Consider the following 24,211-nt stretch of genomic DNA (forward strand, 5'->3'; position numbering starts at 1 on the left):
GCCTCTCAGGAGACAGCTATATCAGGCTCCTGTCATCCAGCACTTGTTGGCATCCACAATAGTGTCTAAATTTGATGATTGAATAAGGGAAGGATTCACAGGTGGAGCAGTCTCTGAATTGTCCTTCCTTTAGTCTCTGCTCCATAGTTATTCTCTACAACTCCTTGAGATTCCACCTTATACCACTCAGAATGGCTAGGATAAAAAAACTCAGGTGACAGCAGATGCTGGCGAGGTTGTGGACAAAGAGGAACACTCCTTTATTGCTGGTGGAATTACAAGCTGGTACAACCACTCTGGAAATCAGTTTGGCAGTTCCTCCAGAAATCGGACATAGTACTACCAGAGGACCCAGCTATACCACTCCTGGGCATATACCCAGAAGATGCTCCAACATGGAATAAGGACACATGCTCCACTCTGTTCATAGCAGCCTTATTTATAATAGCCAGAAACTGGAAAGAACCCAGATGTCCCTCAACAGAGGAATGGATACAGAAAATGTGTACATTTACACAATGGAGTACTACTCAGCTATTAAAAACAATGAATTTTTGAAATTCTTAGGGAAATGGATAGGCCTAGAGACTATCATCCTGAGTGAGGTAACCCAATCACAAAAGAACACACATGGTATGTACTCACTGATAAGTGGATGTTAGCCCAGAAGATCAGAATATACAAAGTACAAACCACAAACCACATGAAACTCAAGAAGAAGGAAGACCAAAGTGTGAATACTTCATTCCTTCTTAAAAGGGGGGAAAAATCCCCATGGAAGGAGTTGCAGAGATTTACCTTCCATTTTCCTCCCTATCAGCTAGCTGTTGTTCTGACTTCCAGGTTGAATCATGTTTTATTGATTCTTTTTTTTCTATCCTAAGTGAGTCCCATGTTGACCTTATCTCCTACCATGAGCGGTGGTTACAGGCTGTAGATTCATGACTGAGGAGACTCAGAGATCCTCAGCATCCTCTTCCTGTGTGCCGGCTCCTGAGTGTCCTTCTGCACTGTAGATATGCTCCTAGCACCAATTCATACTGCTGAGGACAATCAAAGCCACCCACCCATCGCCCACAGCTCACAGGTTTAATATTTAGTCACATTTATATTGTATCATTACTTGTTAATCTCTGAGAATCACAGGAAATACAAATGTTGCCTCTCTAAGCCCAGCATCTCTGATACTCCCTTCTCCCTGAGCACATGACTTTTCTGAAACTGCATTCCCCTACCCAGGGAAAGGACACTTTTGAATGCATATTCTTTAACCAGTGTCCATAAACAGTACACAGTATTTTTGTATTGTTTAACAAGTGAGGACTCCTTTATTTAACCAACAAATGGAAATTATATAACTTTATCTGTACAATATGATGTTCTTATACAAATAGACTCTGTGGTATAAGCTGAATCAAGGTAACATCTCTATTAGTATCACAGATAGTTTCTATGGTTAAAGCTTTTAAATTTTCCATCAGCACTTTTCAAGCATATAGAACATTGGTAAATATAATAAGTCTAAGTATAATCACCATGAAGTGTAATAAGTCAGTTTTTCTGAAGTGATGATTTATTTTCTAATGTCTGGTCTTGATTCATGGGATAAGAACAATTAATATTGATATGGTAAAAGATGATGGAGGGGGATGGAAAAAAACTTGAAGGAAATACTAAACAGTGTAAAAAACGAGGAAGAACAGCCAGCCACCCCGCAGTAAGCATCCACACAGGCATGCCTCCCTGCACCTTCCTCTCTGTGGCCTCTGACCAGTCTGACTTGCTGGCACACTGACTTAATCTCTGCTCATGCTGTGGGCTTGAGGCTATGGTGCTGAGATGGAAGCCCATTCTCCATGCTAGGGGTCCATCCCTCATAAGGAGTGGGTTACTCCCAAGGGAGAGGAGGAAGGTCTGAACGCATAAGCTCAAGTGTTCTCTTGAATTTCCACTCTGAGTCTTCCTTGAGGGAAGCTCCAACTTAAGGGGATAACTGAACTTCCAGCTCAAGTGTAGAAATGTTTAAAGGAAATGGAGACAAATGGCTCAGAAGTAAAATTTCCAGGTTTTCAGCCATATTTTTTTGTGATTGGGAAGGCCACCCCTACATGTTTAACTTTGGCCATGGTGTACATGTGTGCACATGTGTGAGCATGCACCTGGGATGTAAATATGTGTGGGAAGGGTGGTATTAGTGGCTACTATTTGAGATAGGCTGAATGTATGACCTATCACCACTCCATACTTGACCTCCACTGTGTGGTGAGAAAGAGCAAAGAATTCTTTTTATGTCACAGTCAGAATGACGCTTGTAGCTTGGCTAAGAGTGCTTTCGGCTGTGGATGAAGCCATGCACCTGTAATTAGAGAGCAAAGCTCCTTTGAAGGGCAGCTTCCTATAAAGCTGGGTGATAGTTCTTGCCATACCCCCCATGGTGCTAGGTGTCTCCTTCTGAGTACGATAACTGGGTTGAGTTTTCAGAAAGGATATGTCACCAGGGGTAACATTGAGATTCGTGCTGACATAATTTGGTGAATTTGGACAAAGCTACTTCATGGATACTCTGGGGAGATTTTTTTTTTTGAAAAGAAGAAAGATCACAAAAAAGTAAAAGGGTAAGAAAGGAATTGTTTGACTTCCTCACTTGAAAACATAGTTATTTATTGTTATTATCAATGCATTCCAACTTTTTGCCTAAGGATTTTAAGTAAACCTATACATTTAATCATAATTCCTAAATTACTATATTGTCTTTAGTATTTGTTTTCTTTTAGCATAATGGATTTCTGTCTTAGATGGACTAGAAACATTTCATGTGGTTTTTTTGTGTGTGTATGTGTGTGTGTGCATGTGTATATTTATGTATGTGTATGTATGTGTGCTTGTTTGTATGTGTGTGTGTATATTAATATGTGTGTCTGTGTGAGTGTGTGAATGTAAGTGTGTGTGTTTTATATGTATGTAAATGTGTGTTTGTGTGTGTTTATATGTGTTATATGTGTGTGTCTGTGTGTGGAATTATAGGTGTGTGTCTATGTAAGTGTGCATGTATCTGTGTATGTTTTCTATGTGTATGTATATATATTTTTGCGTGTATTTATATATGTATGTTTCTGTGTGCATATGTGTTTTTATATGTGTGTGTCTGTATGTGCGTGTTCTATGTGTATATTTGTGTTTGTGTATGTGTTTATATGTGTATATGTTTATATGTGTGTCTCTGAGCATATGTATTTATATATGTGCATCTGAGTGCATGTATGTATCTCTGTGTGTGTCTGTGTGTTTTGTATGTATATATATGTGTTTGTGTCTGCTTGTCTGTGTATTTTTATGTGTGTGTATTTGTAAGTGTGCATGTGTGTGCATGTGTGTGCAACTTATGAGGCTTTCAGTCTCTCTATTTAAAGTGATGTGACTCTTCTTGGTCATGTACAGATGGAAAGTTATTAAATGCTGGCAATTTCCTGATTGATGTAGGTTGTCCTCCATGGAAATCTTTACAAATGGATTCAAAATAGATGCCTCAAGTAAAATCCGAACAAGGTAAATAGATGACTTAAATAATAGTAGGAAGGTGTAGGTCTGCTTATATTCCAATCAAGTATTGACTCTATTTAGTATGTAGGACTCCATAGATAACTTCCTCTGAGTATTTATTTATTAACTTGGGATGAGGAAGGGAGTTTGGATTATGCAGAAAAAAGCCAAGAACTCTCACAAACTATGTATATAATCATTTGTCATTATTATTAAAACTTTATCTTCTGTGTACTGTATATCAATGACATTGCCAAACAGTGATACTGAATTCCTCTTTCCAGCCATCTACATGGGTTTGACTGTGCCAAAATCTACCTCTGCTTATTGTTGTTTAGATTATCTTCTGACTTCAACAACCAATCACAGCCTGCTTTTTCTTTTAAACATTGGAGCCATTTGGTAGTACATAAATAAATTATTTTAATGCACCATTCACTATTATTTTCTTATTAATATTACAATTATTAATCCCAATGGCATTAAACATTACAGTAGCTGGAAACTAGAGTAGAGCCATTAATTGCATGCAATAATATATTCAAAGTATAGGCAATGAGAGCTGATTTTTGGTCCAATTTGTTAGTATTTGTATCCTAAAGTATATCAGAGTGCTTCAGCAAAGCTATAATACACACAGAAAGGAAAGGATTTGTTAATTCTGAAACTTCTGTCACAGTTGGATAGCAGGTTTTAATGCAGAGACCTAGAATGAGGGTCTCTCCTTAAAAGGATAGAGCAATATACTCCATTATTACCTTGTGTTCAGGGAAAACTGCAAGTACCCATTCCTGTCCAGGAACTACCATCTCCACCCATGGAGACTGACGTCAGAATAACCAGGCACATGGACCAGTGAGCTGGACCCAGATGTCGCTGATGACCCCAGCTTCACTGCAACATTGCAATGCTGATTCTTAAGAGGAAGAGGCTATCCCATGCATGGCCTGCAGAGAACATATATGGAAGAAGCAGAGGAGGGAAGAGCTACATACTAATGCTTTTGTTGAATCACCAGGATCTGTTTTGGTTTTGTTTGTTTGTTTTTGTTTTTCTTTGGGTACCATTCCCCCAGGTCTAGTGTGTCCTTTAAAATAACACCTCTTTCACTGAACACTGTAATAGCAACTCTATTACTTTCTTTCTGGTGCTCTTGAGCCTCTCTGCTTTGTGGCCTCCCTTGCTAGCTACCGTGAGGTTAATTCCACTGTGGTTCACACTGGTCTGTTCTTATCTTCTCAACTCCAGTGGTCAACCTCAATAAACTTCTACTTAGGGAAGTATCTTAAAACTATGCCATGGTCTTCTTAGGGTTTTCATTTCTAGGCTAACATCCATGGCATTCACCCAACCTCTCAAAGAGGCCAGCATAATAGAGAAAGATAGGCTGCTATAACAAGTATATTTCCAAAATCCAGAGGCTGAGATCAGACTCTCTTATAGTGCCTGAGCTGTTGCAGTAGTTAGACATGGAGGCAGCATCCTCTTAGTAGACAAGCCAATTTAAGAATGACTCTTGTTGGGTGTCTCTCTAGAGAAAACAAGCCTGAAAATACAAGTCCATTTTATTGGACAGAGTTTAAGAAGACAGGTGTATTCTTAGACACCTTTTGTATAGCTACAAACAAGCCTGGGGGATAATAGCATTTGGCTTATTAGCACAGATGTTGAGATAAAATAAAGGGAGAGGTGTTGGGTATACAGCTGGCAGAACCACCATTACCTTTCTGTGAATTGAAGTTGCCCAGATCTCCTTTCTATGTCTGCCTCTGCTGTCCCTCACTTCCCTTTCATGGTGACAACTAAGTGGAAGATTGGAAGAAATATTTTTCAGTTTAGGAGCTACTTTGTTAATTTACGTTGTAGGAAGATAAAAACTTGCCTATGTGGTTTAAAGTAATTGAGCATGCTGTCAAAAACAGCAACAACCAAGACATATTCAATAACATTTTTAAAAACACTGTACAGTTCCAGGCAGTACCTCAGCAATGAGTTATCATCATTCAGGAAAGACAGGATGAGGTAATGTTCACACATGTTTTAGTCTCAGAGATTCCTTTTGATTTCTATGCCATTCTAGCTTATGCAAAAATTATATGCTGGTAATTCAGTTAACAATAGTAATTAATTGCTAGCAAGAAAACAAACGCAACAATAATATGTTAGGAAGTACAGTAATATAACCTCAAACAAAGACCAATTTTCATATGACTATCCTTTGGGTGTCTCTCTAAAAATGGTCTATATTTGGTCAAACCTCTACATTCCAGGACACACAGAAGAGGACAAACCAGAATCTAGAGTCAAATCTATGAGTGCGTAAAATTAATATGATGAGCACAAAACTATAGGAACTCTCTAAGGATTTTAACATATATAGTAATGAGCCTTCCTAATGAGGGCTCTGACCCATGTTCTGTTTGTTCCTGCTTGTCTATTCTGAGGAATCTTAATGCCCAGCTGCAGCTGTAGGTCTGAGCTGGAGAATGTTGGTGGGTCAGCCAGAATATTTCCTTTTTGGGCCAAAGAAACATAAATGCCCCCCAGCCCGTCCCCATCCTCTGTCCCTCCAAGGCTGCCAGGTCCTCTCTGCATCCATATTCCAAGGAGGGGAGAAGATGCTGCCTCCAAGCTGATTAGTGCTCCCATTAGCCTGAGTATAAGGCTCCTTTTAATTTCAGAATATTTTTAGCCTTGACCAGCTTCTCTTTAACAAAAGAAAAAGTACTCCAGGAATCTAGAGACCAGCAAAAAGCTTAAAGCACTTTAAAAAAAAAAATACCTGGGAAGCCTTGAACATAGCAATTAACAGTTTATTCCTTTTTCTCTTGCTTTTGGCTTGACAATTGTCCTAAGATGTTAGAGAGAGAGATGGTTTCTGTGCAGAGTCGATGAACTGAACGCTGCAGGAATAAATGCTGGAGCAGTTGGCATGAACTCCTCATGAGGCCAGACAAGGGGGTGGAAGGTGAATCTTGCCATGGACTACATTTGATTCATACTAAACCCCCAGGTCATCTGAGAAGTGGAAGTCAGAGCAGCTGTTACACAGCTGTGGATATAAACACCCTTCTACTATGGCAGAGACTAGATTTTTTTGACTTACAGTTGAAATCACCCTTCTTCTGAAATTCTTTTCTGAACCATAGATTAGCTGCTGCCTTAGAGCAATTGCCATGCCTACTCTTTTGCCTGTGCCTAGAAGCCATTACTGGAACATTTTATTGCAAGGGCAGCCTTACCATTTCAGATTTTAGCAATTTCCTCAAACACTGTCTAAACCTTTATGGCAAAGTTGCAGAGTGTGTAAATTAAACATTAATGTTTTTTTTTTTTTGAGTCAGAGAATATTTTCCCAAAGATCTTATGATATGTGAGCTAGGCATGGCTATAGAGCCAGATCAGATCACTGAAGAAATATCTGCTGATGTCCCTGAGCTAAAGAATGCACTAGGACCCCTGCAGGTGCTGATCACGGTAGGATGAGAGCCTTGCTGTCCTCAGCATATCTTGCTGTGAGTTCTTGGTGTTGAGTGCAGGGAGGCTCATTAGCACCTTTTCTTCCTTTTAAAAAAAAATGACCATGCTCATGTCTTAATCAAGGAAGCTTGGACTTTGCCTCTTTAATCTTTTTCTAGTATGAATGCTTTTAATACTAAAGCCTGGTAACAGTTGAAAAAACAATAGAATGTGATGGACATTATTGTAGATAAGATAAAATTGACCTTAAATATCCTAGAATCTTCTTGATTGCCTTATGAAATATACTGTATCATGAAGACTACACACTGTCTCAGAAAGGCTGAATCTTTTTAAAATTATTTTTTATTTTCTTGAGATTATAATATGATTATATCATTTCCCCTTTTCCTTTCCTCCCTCCATAATCTCCAACATACTCTGTTTTACACCCTCTCGAATTTGTGGTTCTTTCTTCATTAATTCATTAGTACTTGTGTATATAAGGTATATATGTATAATTCACTTGTAAATGTATAAGTTCAGTTTGCTTGGTTTGTGTAATGTTGATTGTACATGTGTGCTCAGGGCTGACCATTTGGTGTTGGATAACAATTAGTGTGCTCCTCCCTGAAGAAGACTATTTCTCCCATTCCCAGGAGTCCTTCGTTGTCTGTAGTTCTTTGTGTAGGATTGAGGCCTTTTTGGCTGTCACTCATCCACATTAACATTTCTGTTATTGTCCTTGTTCACCTCATTTTTAGATCATGTTAGTGAGATTCTATGGTCAGAGCTTCTGATATTCCCAAGATGCTTACATGGGTACATTCGTGTCACACATACCTCGGTGGTGACTAATATCTCTAATTAGACTTCAGATCTGCAAGAGGGAAATCCAATATGGTATTAGAAACCTGGCCAACTACATAGGGCTAGTGAGGTCAGGAATCTTGGAGAAGAACCTACAGCTACAACTTTATTAAACCCACATAGGCAGGCTCTCACTGTGTTCTAAATACTTGCTCCTGAACCCACAGAGAAGTCAATTCCTCAACGCTCATCAAAGAAGCTTATCTTTGCAGCAGACAGAGACCACTGTAGGAAAACACACAGAATCAAAGTGCAGAGCTGGAGAGCCCAGCCCCAATGGAAAACAGTCTACAAAATGGGTCCTACACCTAAGACTCAGGGAACATTGTGAAAGAAGGGGCAGGAAGACTTAAGAGGCAGAGGATCAGGACATTTAACCTCTTTCTTAGACCTCAGAATATATTTGCCAGTTTCTCTGCTTTCCTAGCTAGGCCAGTGTCTTGTGAAAACTCTTAAAAGGCAGACTAGGTGTGGTAGGTGAAACTTGTTTTATCTTTCTGTAGTGTATGGAAGGGGATGCCTGTGTGTATCTCAGGCTCAAGCATTTAGTGTATAGTGGGTCAGAGACTGGAGCTGATAGATCCATTTATATAGATCTATTATTTATAAATAAGTCTAAAATTTATATTGATCTTGGATTTCTGTGATTTCATGGGAAATTGGCATAAATCAGTAAATTATGGTTGGAACATTTTTGGTGAGTTCAGAAAATGAGGGGAGTCCAGATCTCATGATAGTTTATGTCTAAATGACCTGAGAATTTTAGTTAGCTCAGAGATTCTTACCAGACTCATTCTATTTTGCTCTGAGGGTATTTATTGGTCATATCAGTAAGGGGTGACTAGCTAGTGCTATTTGGGAATGAGAGACTGGTAACCCTCATCTCTAATCAAGGGCTCTCTATTGCTTCAAGTAGTAAATGTTTCCACCCAAGTTCATATCTGAAAAGGTGACATCCCAGCTCTAAGACCCAATATTTTGTGTGGGAAGGAATAGAGCATACTTCCCCCAAAGCCAGTAACTCTTGAGTTCTAGAGCTCAGTGTCACTCCTTGACGTTGAGTAGCCATTGTTGGTTTTCATCTTCGAAAAGAACTATACTCTTGTGAAATGGTAAAAAGAATTAACTAGACTCTTTGTGAAATGACACATAGGATTTGTTCCCTTTTTCCTACCTCCAGTTCAAAAGGCTTTGGAGCAATTCTGCTTCCTCCTGGAAAGTTGCTTATCTTTATATACTCCACCAGGGAGTTGTTAACAACATGCTGAGGACTGCCCCAGGGAGCTGTTAAGATGTTGAGGATAGTCGAGGTACCTTACGGGGATGGGACCATTTTAAAGTAATTGTAGTAATCTTTGGCAATGCTGTGTGTCAGAGGTCTTTCTAGAACACTGAATGCTGAGTATTCTACACTGAGATGAGAACAAGAGACAGGCAAAGTCTACTGTCTACCTGACACCTTGAATTGAGTCAAAATCTGGGAAGGATCTGGTTCCAGAATCCATGCTGAACGTACCTGCCATTTTAACACAATTCATTTTTTAAAGATTAATTTATAAAATCTTCAAAGAGTATTATTTTTAAATTCAAAATTTTTATTCAGCAAAATAAATGAGAATCATACAATTAAAGAAACCAAAATAGAATAAAAAATTACTACACAAAACACTTTTAAAAAGACCTTCCCCTCCAAAAAAATTCCTACACGAGGAAAATAACAATAAGGGAAAGCTTAAAAAGATATAAATTACACATTTTATTGAAAATTGTAAAAATAGGTGTCCAATAATCACATAACAACAAAGAAAATTAAAATTAAAATCCAAGTGAAATACTCAGTGCTTTAGGCCTAGAGAGATGGCTCAGAGGTTAAGAGCACTTGCTGCTCTCACAGAGGGCCTGGAATTATTTCCTAGCTCTTATATGACAGCTCATAACTCTCTTAAAGTTCAGATTCAGGGAATCTGGGGCCTTCTTCTGACCTCCTTGGCCATCAGATACACATATGGTACACATTTATACATGATCAAACCAGACAGAATGCCAGAACTGAGAAGTGGATACAAAGTTCTGCCTCTAACCAAGATGCTATTTGCAATTGATATGTGTCTTATAAAATGTTTTAAATAAAATAGGCTACATAAAACTTCATATAAGGCAGAGGACATTTAAAGGACCAAGGTAATTTCACAGGCTTGTTGTGTGATTAGTCAGACAAGCATAGTTAGTGGTAAACACTAAGGACAAAGGAAGTGAAGGCCCATGACTAGATAGGGTAGACCCAAGAGAAGCAGAATTTTAGATGCAGAATTGTAAAATGCATTGTTCTGAGAATGGCATTAGTGATACTGGGATGCTAAGCAGTACAGGAGTTTAGTATTATTCTCCAATAAGTGAAGCCAATGTCCCTAATGAGAGAGCATGAGAGCTTGTGCCCATACTGTGTGTTAAATACGTACAAAATTGTGTGTGTGTGTGTGTGTGTGTGTGTGTGTGTGTATAATTGGCTAACTTTATATATAAGTAAATTAAGTGCCTTGGATAATCCTGGTATCTATGTTTCTGGCTACATGCTACTGGCAAGGAAAACTGAGGTTGGTACACCTCTTAAATTTGGAGATAGTTGAGTCATCTTGATACCAGTAAAACAGCCCTAGTCATTGAGTGAGCAAAGTTCCTTCTCTGGTTTGCTTCTTATACTTCATTTACCAGGACCCTTAGGTCCTGTGTTCTTCAAGTTTTCCAAGGACAAGATGAAGGCAACTTATAGAAGAAACAGTTGCTGGGGGGTTGCTTACAGTTTCACATGGTTAGTTTATGACCATCTTAGCAGGAAATATGGCAGCAGGCAGATACACAGGTGGTAGAGAGTAGCTGGGATCTTACATGTTAGGACAACCACCACAGGCAGAGAAACAGCTAACTGGAATGGTATGGGTCTCTGAAACCTCAAAGCCCACCTAATGATACAGCTTCTTCCAAGGCTATGCCTGCTTCAACCCTCGTAAGCCTTCCCAAATAGTTCCACCGACTAGGAACCAAGCATTCAAATATTTAAGTATATGGGGAGACTTTTCAAACCACCAAAGCTTTTGTAATTAAGTTCAAAGAAACCTAAGGCTAAATTTCTTTCTCAGGAAATTGAATAGTCAAATTTATGATTGACCAAAGTAACTAGGTGGTTGCTTTCTTCTATAAGTGTCTTTTATATGTATTTCTTTTCCTTAATTAAAACAGTTATTTGGTAGGGTCTTGCTCTATATCTGAGGCTAGTTTCAAGCTCACAGTCCTCAGTGTCTGGAATTATAGGTATGTGCCTCTATGTTCAGCTGCACGTTTATTTTACATATGAGGAATGAGTTGGTCCCTTGTAACCTTATCCACAAGTTTAAATGTGAAAGCAGAGTTTCTCTGAGGCTCAAGCACCATCCATTCATTCTGAGAGATGTCAGCTCGTGAGCCTTTAAGGCTGTAGGAACTATGAGCGCTGAGGACAAGGCAGTGATTAAATCAAGAGACAGTCACTGCCTTCACAGAGCCCACAAATAAATGGGAGAGAAAGATAGACAAGGCATTACATAATCATAATTACTTAAGCATTTTGAATGTTCCCTATGTGCCAAGAACTCTTTCCTGCTTGATTACTTGTAGTAACTCATGTAGTTCACAATGATAGTTCTGTTATGTAGGAGCTATTCACTTCGATTTTGAAAGAAACTGTTACAGAGGCAAATTAAAACTTGCCCGCAGTTATGTGGCTGGAGGTGGCAAAGCTAGAAATCAAAACTCAGGCAAGTATCTCCCTAGTTTGAGGCTTTGTCTTTCTCTGTATTGACTTTATGTGAAACATATCCAGATGACTTGACTATAGATAAAGATCAATGTGAGGGATGGTACATCTTGGGGCATGGCTGCCTTTTGTTTCTAATCCAAAATTAGAGTTCTAGTTCTCTAAGTATCTTTTTTGCATAGACATTTCTTTACTTCCTTTTCTATTAAGAAAGACTTAGGCAGCAGGTGATGGAAAGAAAATGGGTATGTTATAATAGGTATGATTTCGTAAGAATGGGAATTGTTTCTAGAAACCAACAATTTCGTGTGTTTGGTGGCAGGTATATATTTGTTCACAAGCAACTATTGTCAAGTCCTTCAAAGCATAGCACTTTCGACATACCTTTACATTTTCATATAACTTCTGAAGGTTAGACGAAGCTGTTTGGGCAAAAGGGTATTCTGTGTAATAATACACCATAACACATCACAACTTCTACAGGGAGATGTTTTATTTTTTATTTATTATTTTCTTTTGCAGAGGGAGATTACAGGTGAAGAAAGGCCGATAAGGAAAGACTGGGAAATGAATAGAATTGGGGTCTCTGAATGTGAAATTCACAAAGAATCAATAAAATTTACAGAAAAAAAAAAGAGAAAAAGGAGAACCTGGCAATATGCTAAACAACTCTGAGTGGTAAAGTAATGCTCTTCTTGGCCACTGCAGGACACTGCATCAAGAGCCTGTCTTTGCAGTCTCTAAGAACTCAACCCCAAGGCACGGTAAAATTCTAAGATGGCTGATGTGACACGCTAAAGCTTTAAGACAGCAGATTTACACCTATAGTTTAGATGGAAATACCAAATTATTCAAGTCACTAAGTGTTCTCAAGGGTTTAGATTGTTTCATGATTGAATTGCACCCATGAAATTATAATGGTATGATTGCCTAAACAAGACCTCAAAATGACAATACCAACAGAATGGCAATGCCAATGTGAATGGGGGAATTCTCACCAGGCCCCACCCCTACTGAGAATCTATAAGAGATTACTGATTTCCAAGAGAAGGAGAATCTGTCTGCTCCTGGGATGAGCTTCTGATAGGCGGTCCAGTCCCAAGCAGCCCTAAACACATACATCCGAGCGACAGTAAATGAACTCAAGAAGTTGTGTTTATACATTTGTGTGTGTGTGTGTGTGTGTGTGTAACAATAATAATTAAAGAAAAAGAGGTTGTGAATTTGAGAAGAGCAGGGAGAAACACAGAAGGAATTACAGGGAGGAAAGATATGGCACAAATGATGTAAATACAGTCCTCACACTTGAAATTCTCAACAACAAAAAAAAAGCAAAAAATGTTTCCTAGGGGAATAGTAATAAGAATCTTGTTCCAGTACTTCATCTCTGCCAGTAGAAACAGATGCCACTACAAGATTGAGTGGGTGGCTTCAAGAAGAAAGATCTTATTGTTGAGGTGTTGTCTATCTCTTCCTTTACAGGGCTGTGTAACAACACCCAATTCACCATCCTTGCAATCTCGGTCCCTAACACTGGGTCCGTCCCTCTCCCTGGGCAACATCTCTGGAGTGTCTATGAAGTCAGACATGAAGAAGCGCAGAGCCCCTCCTCCTCCAAGTCCTGGGCTGCTGGGTCAAGACAAGGTATCAGAAAAGGTAGGGTGATCGCACCTCTCACAACCAAAGCATCTTTTCACTGACCCAGTTAACTCCATTGCAGATCCTTGGAAATGCTGAATTCTTTACTCTTGAGGTTTTAACACGATGTGTTCAGGGTGAACATCTGAGCTTTATTTAGAAGTAAAAGTGAGACACCACTCTGCTCCAGTTACTAAGCTAGGAAACTATTTTGGGGTCTTTGGTTCTTAAGGACCCAATGCTTGTAGATTAACATTTGTTTTATTTTAGCACTGAAATTTTGGAGGTGTCACAGAGATCACTTATGAGAAATTACATAAATAAAGGTACTCGGAGAAAGCTGAAGTTTGTGAAGGAAGCAAAGTACCTAATCTAAATGCTCCATATTATTCAGATTCACAGAAAGTTGAGACTTGTGCATATTGAGTTGTTTTGAGCCGGGCAATGGTTTGTGCATGCCTTTAATCCCAGCACTTGGGAGACAGAGGCAAGCAGATTTCTGAGATTGAGGCCAGCCTGGTCTACAGAGTGAGTTCCAGGACAGCCAGGGATACACAGAGAAACCCTGTCTTGAAAATCCAAAAAAAAAAAAAAAAAAAAAAAAAAAAAAAAAAAAAAAAAAAAAGTTGTTTTAAATATGATATGGGGCTTTTTTTCATAGAACCTGTATTTAAGAAGTCTTCCTTTTATCTGTCTTTATAGCAGTACAAAGCTTTCTAAAGCATTATGTCATTAGACATAGCCCCATAGATCACATCCTGAGCAGTGAGCCACCTCACCTGTGTTTTCTACTCCTCCTCTTTCCTTCAGCTACCTGCTGATACCTGGAAGCATTACTTGAAATGTCTAGTCCTCTTTCCAGGAGTAGGGAACCATGTGACACTATATTCTGACATTTCTAGTACAGTTAACTGTATTCTCAAAATATTAAACAGTTCCTGAAAAAAATTATACAGTTAATTTCCACACTCCTCTAAGTAGCGTGATAAAATCTCACAGTCATACTCTGCCTTTCTAGAATATGAGACATCCCTTTGCCGAGTATATCTATCTTGTATTACTGTTTATTGGTTGATAAGTGGCTGTCTCAATTATGACTGATTCTTATGATACTGCAGTACTATAGTTACTTATTTGTCTTAATTGTGGCCTAAAAGCTAAAAATAGTAATTGAAGCTGTTGGTAATTTGCCAAAGAGAACCTTTCATTAAGTGGAAAGGTGAGATGTTATTAAAAGTATAGATGTCTATGGAAACACAGAGTATCAGAGTTGGGGTGTGGGGGCAGGGGGATTTAAGCATCTAAAAAAAATGTGATTGTGGAGGTGGTAGCTGTCTATCACCTCTCTTTTCTAAGCTCTGAACAAAGTACAGGAAGAAAATCATGAAGTTTTATTTTCCTAAGGACATCCTCAGCTGGATGAAATGTGGAGAGTACCTCTGGGGTACCTCAACGGGGCTCGTGCTTTTGACTCTTATGAGCTCTGTGTCATCATCCATGTGCTGAGGTGCAACTTGAGAATGAGGGATGCCTTTCTCTTCTTTGGCTGCTTGGTTTTATCTGACACTGCATCCCAGATTCCAGGGCAAAAAGCATACCTTGAACACTGGTGTCACATGAAGCATGCTGAATATGCTTTTATTCTTTGATGGATTTCACGTTCTCCTTCTTTCCTGGTGCCTTGGCAACCCTGGCTCTGTCTCTGTGTCATAAATCTGAAGAACATCGGAACATTGGCGCTCTTTAGGTGTGAACCATTTTTACACTAGTCAAAAGATGGCTTTTCCTGACTCCATTCTTAAAGATACCAGAAACTACATCCAGTCCACCAAAAGGTGAGGCTTGGCCTTGGGTCGTCGTTACAGCTGCAGATTACTGTGAGGGGCTCCTAATGTCTTCCTGGACATCTGATTTAGTCATTTTTTTCATTGCTGTGACAAAACACTTGCAAATATCAATCTATTTGCAAGGGATTATTTTGGCCCACACTTTGAAGATGCAGTCCAATATGTCAGGGAAGCCATAGCATCAGGAGCATGAACACCTGTCACATTTCATCCAGAGAGCAGGGAGAGGTGAGCCAGTGCTCAGCTCTCAGTTCATGGATGGTACCATCCGCACTTAGTACATGTCTTCTGTCAGTTAAACCTTGCTGGAAACGACATCATACACATAACAGAAGTATGTTACTAGGGTCTTTCTAAATCAGGTCAAATTTACCATGCAGATTAACCATCGCAGTAGCCTTACTTCTCTGTCTTTCTGTCTGTCTGTCTGTCTCTCTGCCTGCCTGCCTGCCTGCCTGTCTACCTGCCCTATAGATGCCTTTATTTTTCCAGAGCCCTTCTTAACTTGTATATCAGAAACCATATCTGACCTCCATAGGTCCTTTATTCATGGCAGTAAAAATTTATCTCAAAATCCTATAATATAACACATTTTAGAAGATGTTCTGGTTTGTTTTTTTGCTTTTTTTTTTTTTTGTCTCAGATACTCATTTCTTTTGAGATTTCTGTGATAATACAACTATGTTCTGACAAAAAGAAATTTAGTCCCAGAGGCACATCAGTTTGTCCCCGGCTCAGTGGAACAATGGAGCTGCTATGTGAAGCTGTTTCCTGTGACCACAGTTCATCTCTTTAATCAGTTTACATTGTGTACTTTTTCATAACACCCAGATGCATTGATAACATTAGCCATTTCCAGCCACCCCTGAGATGCCTCTTTCCTTTTGGTTGGGATAGATATTTTTTAGTGATGAAAAATATGTGTTCCGGGACCAGGGTTATGTAAAAGCTTTTCTTCAATAAGAAACCTTAATGTGGTGGAGCATAGATGGTACATCAGCATTTCAAAATTGTCTTCTATACTAAGATGTTATGCTTTGTTTTTCTGAATTTAATTTAGTTACTCATACTGGATAGTCTGCTGGAGCAGAAAAACATATAGTAACTGGAGAATTGGGAACTCTAAATGGAAAATAAACAGTACATTCTCCCCTGCAGAATGAGCAGAGCCCCTCTGCAGCTATAAAAGCTTCTACTGAAATCTGTTTTATTTGGCACAGAATGAGTTGAGAAATTGGTTACTGGAAACCATCTCCCTTTCAAAGTATGTGAGTCAAGTACAGATTGCATTTAAACCTTTCCTATGAACATGCTTCTTTTTAAAATGAAATATATTTTGTTATTTACCAATTTCTAGGAAAGGAACCTCCAAAAATATGTTGTCCTGGTTGTTGGGAAGGACATCAGTTCCTTTTTATGAATTTCCTTCCATCTGTAGATAAGTTGTTTGTTTGAAAACCTAATTTATATGGAGCTGCTACTAAAACCAAAATCCTGAATAAGAAGAAAATGTTTAGTTTTAGGACTTGGCCAGCTTATGAGAATACTTAGGTTTTCATGTTTACATGATCATTTTTCTTATCAACTAGGTGGCAAAATTCAAAAATTTAACTGTCAGTGCCTTAAAGATAGCATAATTTTACCATGTTCCATTTATCTGAAATATAAAACTATACATTATATATCTTTTATCTAATTAAATACTCATGATTTGATCATCAGTATTTATGGTTGAAGGTGATTTTTAAGAAAACTTCCTGGAAATGCTGAAGCTGGAAAATAAGCAATGCCACCTTTAGAGCATTTGAGAAGATGATTGGGCACAAGGGTATGGTCTCTTTAGGAGGAGGATAGTGCCTTTCTTCAGAGTCCATTGCTCGGGCCATGCATTTTGAGCCTAGGCTACTATGATGAACTTTCAGGTAGAGGTGGGCAGAGGATGGAAGGGTGTCATGATAGGGCTATAGGACCTAGCCAGCATTAGAACAAGTATACTTAAAAAATCAAATTATTTATGGCTACAAAATATCAGGTCTATAATAAAATGTGAAACATACTCATGTGTTAAAAAATATTAGTACCTTTTCCCCTCTCAGTGATATTTTCCTTTCTCAGCTATGTTGATAAAAAAACATAACCTGTTTTGAAAAGGAAGGAAAAGAAATCAGTTGGTTCAGAGGTAAATATGAGTGATCATGGTTTAGTTTCTAGTTGTCCCAAATGATATGTTCCATGATAAGATTGGCTACAGAAACTTTTAATAGTCATAAAACAAAAAAAAGTCACAAATCAATGCATTCTTCAAATCCATTGGTAGGGATGATGTCAGGTAAGTGCCTTACAGCAGAGTAGAAAACATCTGCTACAGCTTTAAGATGTTGATGAAAAACAAAGTGAGTATTTCCAAACATTTCATCTGACTGCCTAAAGAATGTTAGGTCACATACAGAAGTGGGCAATAGGTGACTGATGGAGGTAATACTAGAACCCACGATAATCTCAGCTCTGCATCTGCAGTGTCTAGTTCTCTGCTCTCTAGAAAGTCTCCTCAGCTAATCGTCTTGTGGATCTTCACCATAGCTATGGCTTTTATTATTATTTTTATCTTTGGTTTGTAACCACAAAGGACTGAGATGCTTACCGCTATCCCATACCTTCAGGTCACTCTTCCTCCCAAGTCCTGTTTATCAAGCAGGGTAGAAAACTATTAACAAGACACTCTTCTTCAGGGAGCTTCCTTCCCCAGTAAAGACTGCAACAGCTCCCCATATTCTGCTGACACCTGCAAGTGCCCAAAGCTGTGCATGTCACAGAGTCATTCACTCTGCTCTTTCATCTCTATCAGCTGATCAGAAACAATTTTCAGATGTTTACCAGATAATGCTGTTGTCTAATTTCAGTTACCATTATGGACAGATACATAATGAATAGCTGTCCCCTCCCTATATAAGTACAGTTATTATATCCCACCTTTTATGCCTACCAAACTATATATCTCTTTGTTCATGATAAAAAGAAAATGTTTTAAAGGCATCGAGACTTTCTCTAGTCTGTATTATTTGCAATGTTGCATTCTAGTGCTCAGCACCACAGACTTCCAACACGACAGGGATCCTTGACATTATCTTGGGCTTTTTGCTTTGGGTTTCAAAATAATTAGCAATGTTGACTATAAATACAAAATGGTGAAGACTTGTTTTATGATCAGGTATTAGCATCACCCAAAATAGGGTTTTCTGTGAATGATTCCTTATTTGGTCAAAAATACTGGTAGAATACTCTGCTCCAACAGCAGAAATGCCATTCATTTTTCTCATGCTTTGGTTAAGTATACACATGGACGCATAACATCTCGTATCATCTGAACAGACAGAATGATCGTAGCTGTTAGAAACTTAACTGAAAACATCACTGCTTCTTTGATTTAGTGGTTAGAATATTTCCGAAAATCCTAAAACTGCTGAGAGTACTTCCAAAGCAATACTTTATTGAAAATTGAAATGCTTAATTAATTTACCATTAGACTTCAAGGGTGATCTTTTTTGTTGTTTGTTTCCTTGTTTGAGACAGGCTCTCATAGCCTAGGCTGGTCTACAGCTTATTCAATATGTTGAGCCAGTCAAGGGTAGCCTTGAACTCTTGACCCTCCTATCTCCACTTCCTGAGATCTGATTATTGGCATGTCTCCCAATATTCTCAGCTCCAGGGCTTTATGCACACTAAGCAAGAATTCTATATCCTCAGCCCTAAAGGCTGCTGCTTTTTTTTTTTTTTTAAGGAAGCAGAATTTTAGTGTAGGTAGATGGCTGTTTAAGGGAGAGTTGTACTATAATAATATATTTTGTCTAATATTCAAAGAAGGAATAAAAAGGTGAAAGGGACATTAGACCTTTTGAGTTAGAACTCAGAAAAGCAGGCAGAGTTAACAGAAAACTTTTCCATACCACCACCATGGCTGTCTCGCACAGCATGGCATACTGTCTTTCTCATGTCATTGACTCTGCCCTACAGAAAGGTCACCTGGGCTGAGGTGGGCCCTGCAAGTCATGGTACTGTGGAGGCCAACAGAGTGCAAGACTACCACAGCTACTGTGAGATGGTTATTGCTGTCTACTTCATAGAATCTAGAATAACCAGAGAGGTGAACTTCGGTCCCACCTGTGGAGGGATATCTAAATTGAATTAATTGAAGTGTTGACCCTCCCATTGGTGGATCCCATTTCCTAGCTGTCGTTTTGACTGTATAATGGAGGCTAGGGTTGCAGATACTGTGTTCATCTCTCTCTGCTCCTGATTGTGGATATGATATGAACAGCTGTTTGAAGCCCCCACTGCCTTGGCATTTCTGAGATGCATTATACCCTTGAGCAGAAAGAAACTTTTCTCCTGTGCTGCTGCTCTCAGGTGTATTTTTATTATTATTATTATTACAGCAACAGGAATAGAAATCAAGGTAGCTGCCTTCTCTTCTCTTGCCATTCTCTGTTCCTTTCCTTGATTTCATTTTCTTTTAACCTCTAACATGTAGTCTTGCAAGACAAAGAAGTTTGTATATTTCTTCACTAGTATCTTCAGTATATAGCTTTTAACGTAGCACATAAGAAGTACGAAGAAACACAGACTCAAAAAGCCCAAGTTGATTGTTTCACTAGACAATCAGAGATAGAAGAATGTTCAATGGCAGTACTTTCTCCTAGCTGATGGGCACTAAAGTTCCCTTCACTCAGCTTGTCTCAAAAATATAATAATAGTGATTTAATAACAAGCTTTTGTGGTGTTCCAAAGACCCTTAATGGCCACCATCTCAAGTAGCCTACTGATTGTTTTATCTTTAAACAATGCACAGTTATTGTCTTCATTTTTCCAATGAGGGCAGTAAGCTTAGAAAGAATGAATGAGGTCATACGGGAGCTGTCATGCCCATCAGTGATACCTTATAGACTATCTGATGTCTTTCTTATATAGCCATTGGAGGTAATGGTAGTTGGGTCACAGAGATGTGTAACTGTCATTTGACTGAGTGGAAAACATGCTGGAGTGCTTCTGATCTGTCTGCACCCTTTGCCAGTTCTTATATTGCTGAGGGGGAAAAACAATGTACATTGTACCGCTGTGATAAATAGACTTCACATGGCCTTGGCTGACAGGAGATGCAGAGGGTTCAGGGATGTTTGAAATGGAAGAGTGAGCTTACTCACCACTGACAAGGAAGGTCTGTTTGCTGTGTGAGGGTCAAACTCAAGAGATGAGGAAGTTCATAAATGCTGAAGGGAGATTGTCCTCCACATTTCACATCACTCATGAGCCTTTAAGAAACAGCTTCTTCCTGCTGTCACCACAGTCAGCTTTCTCAGCAGCTCCCTCCGTGTATCTGAGATATACAGTTACTACCCCAACACTTGGCAGAAATAGGATAAAAATCATTTTACCTCCACATACATCCTTTGTCAAAAACCTAACATGAATGGGCATGATACCGATAAGGGATGCTGGAGTTGTGAGAGAACTATGTTAAATAAATGTGTGCAACTATCTCTGGCTTACTGGTTTCAAAGATATATATCTGAGTATATATATATATTATATATATATATATATAATATATATTATATGCATCCTGAACCCCATATTAAACTCATATTATTTTTAAAACTATTTTTATTGGAATATTTAAATATGTATATAATGAGAACTAACAAAAGATCAAAGGCATTAAAGAAATGAAACTAATTAAATGTGTGGATGTATACAAAAACAGCTCCTATTTAAAAGCATAACATTCTAAACCTGTTACTGTAAGTATAGCTAAAACCATTAGAAATATATCTAACAATGTAGCTTAAAGGTGGTTCTCTGTGGTTCTGAGCTGCTGATTTTATTTACTTATTGACTCCACACAATTTCCAAGTCGTTTTCATACAATATGTCTCATACAGTATGCTATGAAACTTCACAAGCCTTGACAGGAATGGAGAATAAAAATAAGTAATTCTTTGGGCCTAGCCATACTACTTTGAGTTCATATTCTACAAAGAAGTGTCATTAAATTGTAAATGTTCCAGATATTAAGCATGCCTGATCCAAACTTGTACTAAAGTAATTTTTCAGATTTGTGACTGTTTTTTTTTAAGATTTATTTATTTATTATATGTAAGTACACTGTAGCTGTCTTCAGACACACAGAAGAGGGCATCAGATCTTGTTAACAGATGGTTGTGAGCCACCATCTGGTTGCTAGGATTTGAAATTAGGACCTTCAGAAGAGCAGTCAGTGCTCTTAACTACTGAGCCATTACTCCAGCCCCTGTGACAGATTTTTGTATGGACAGCATTGGGATAGCTCCATTTATATCTAAAATATGGAAATATAACAACTTTTACGGCAACCTGAAACAGCTTTGTAAAAAGTGTTGGGTCAGTGGAAGTGCAGAGTTGTCTCTAGTGTTCGGGAGGCTCCCATCTTCTCTGGCGATGGAGAAAGTGAGGGTAGGCAGCATTGTGTTCAGTGGTATGGCGGAAGAGGGGCTCTTTTCCAACGTAAACATCTCTAAGAACCTGGGCGGCTCCCTTCCACTGCAGAGCCTGGGAAAACAGGCCACAGAGGAAGTTCTTGGTGGAAACAGCAGAGCGGCCATACTGAGGGTGCGCTGTGGAAGGAAGCGGCAGCTTATTTTAGCTACTGGACATCTACCTTTTGTTTATGGATCCTTTCCTCTCTGACACTTGCTGTTAAAGAAACAAATGTGGCTTTGAAAGAGATTAGATTCTTACCTATTTTTAGCCATCCTTAAAGCGAGGCATTTTAGCGAGGCTCTCAGCTAAAAATCAAAGTGAAATGTGCAATGTCCATTTCCCAGCGGGAAACAGCTTCATGGTCAGCGGAAAAGGGAAGCTGGGCTTCGTGTTCCAGCACACTGTTTCGTGGCTGTTCACTGCGCTCTTGCTCACTTTGTGGTTGGTTTTGCTCATCCAGCACCCCAACAAAGAAATATGTGAAACTGGGGCTTCTTTATTTTTCTTAGCTTAACATCTTGCCTCTTTAGTGTTTTTTTTTTATGTGTGCATGTATGGGGCATGAAGTTGTATATAGAGTCCCAAAAGATGTCATCAGGTCCCCTGTAGCTGGAGGTACAGGCAGTTGCTCCATGTGTTTTGGGAATTGAACTCAGGTCCTCTGCAAGAAATGGACTTGTTTGTAACCACTGAGCATCTCTCCATTCCCTTTGTTTCTTTACATCTATATATTATCCTGATTTTTTTCAGCTATCTTGATAATCAATGTTAGGAAAAGTGAGTGTAAGAACACAAATCTGGATTTAAAACTTGCAGTGTGAAACACCCTACTTCCTTTCTTGGAGGCATGATCTGTTTCAGAAACTGATCCTAAGTGCTGAGTTACGGGATTTTTACTTTTTAGTCTTAAACTTCTGTTCTGGAGGGGAGGCCCTTGGTCCTGTGAAGGCGTGATGCCCCAGTGTAGAGGAATACTAGGGCAGCGAGGCAGGAGTGGGTAGGTGGGTGGGGGAGTGCCCTTATATAAGCAGGGTAAGAGGGGGATGGGGTAGTGGGTTTGCAGAGGGGAAACTGGGAAAGGGGATAACATTTGAAATGTAAAGTAAAATAAAACATTCACCAACTATATACTGTATATATAGTGAATTGTAGTTTAAACATAGGTCTATTCACAAAATTCACATTCATGCTGACAATCCATATTTTGATTTTAATGAATCTTTTATAAAATATTTACATGTGTGAATTCAGTTAATGATGAAAAGGCTAATATCTTTATTTAAAAAGGAGGCTATTAAAAAAAAAAAAACTTCTATTCTGGACCTAGTAGTCTCTGCTTGGGGTTTGAAGTAGTTAAATGACCTTCATGTTTTCAGACTTTTGATTTATGCATCAACCAAGCTCATGAAATTTTAATGTCTGTGACATGTTTCCTTTTTACAACTGACAAACTGAAGAGGGAGCCTAGAAAACTCAAGAAGATATTTGAGAAGAATATATCTGACAAGGGATTAGCATTTAGAATATTTAGATAATTTATAGTTCAGCAACAACAGAGTAACAAAAAGTAATTTGCAATAGAACTGAATAGACATGATTCAAAGAAAATATACAAAGGGACAACAAGTTCATGAACAGATGTTGTATATCACTAACCATTAGGAACATGTAAATCAGTAAATCCTCACCATGAACTCACACTTACTGGGAGGACTATGATAAAAAAACAGAAAAGAGAACAAAATGCCAACCATGTAAGATTGGAACTCTTGTGTGCATTTAGTGAAACTGTGGAATGGCCTAGCGACTATGGCAGTGCTTCTCAACCTGTAGGAAGTGACCCCTTTGAGGGTCAAACAACCTTTTCACAGGGGTCATATATCAGATATCCTGCATATCAAATATTTATAATTCATAACAGTAGCAAAATTATAGCTGTGAAGTAGCAAAAAAACCCCAAATTTTATGGCTGGGGTCTCAAAACTGGGTTAAAGGGCAGCAGCATTAGGAAGGCTGAGAACCACTGTTCTGTGGTGAAGAGTGCATCAGTTACTCAAAACATCAAAAAATGAGTCTTGAAATTCTCTTTCTGGTATTTAACCAAGAGAAGTAAAAAGGATGGGTCCAAGGAAATATCTCCACACTCACTCTACTCACTATAGCCAATAAGTGACCCAGTTGACCCATCGATAGATGAATGAGCAAAGAAAATTTACATGTATCATGGATTTTAAGCTTAAAAATGGGAATGATTCTGATATCTGGCTCAACATGGATGAACATTGAGAACATTGTGCTAATTTAAATAAGCCAGTCACTAAGATACAAATACTATGTAATATCATTTATAGAAGATGTCCAGTATTCGGAGAGAAAAGGGTAGGTTAGTCTTGTAAGGCGAAAAGAGTTCTGAGTAGTGACTACTCTACAGTAACTGCTGTTCACAGAAAACCATTAAGATGGTGACTATGTGATTTTTTTTAAAGATTTATTTATTTATTTTATGTCTATGAGTACACTGTAGCTGTACAGATGGCTGTGAGCCATCTTGTGG

General features: G+C 38.7%; 1 protein-coding gene across 12 annotated transcripts in view; it reads left to right on the plus strand.

Annotated features, from left to right (window-relative positions):
- Cobl (cordon-bleu WH2 repeat protein) overlaps positions 1 to 24,211 on the plus strand; it is a 243,915-nt gene that overhangs the window by 118,785 nt on the left and 100,919 nt on the right. For all 12 annotated transcript variants that reach the window (XM_031338138.1, XM_031338142.1, XM_031338133.1 and 9 more), the window contains one exon: positions 13,142 to 13,315. In XM_031338138.1, coding sequence (XP_031193998.1) covers positions 13,142 to 13,315 — 174 coding nt within the window. The remainder of the gene's footprint in view (positions 1 to 13,141; positions 13,316 to 24,211) is intronic.

The sequence above is a fragment of the Mastomys coucha genome, unplaced genomic scaffold (genome assembly GCF_008632895.1).
Source record: "Mastomys coucha isolate ucsf_1 unplaced genomic scaffold, UCSF_Mcou_1 pScaffold22, whole genome shotgun sequence".
NCBI classification, from domain to species: domain Eukaryota; kingdom Metazoa; phylum Chordata; class Mammalia; order Rodentia; family Muridae; genus Mastomys; species Mastomys coucha.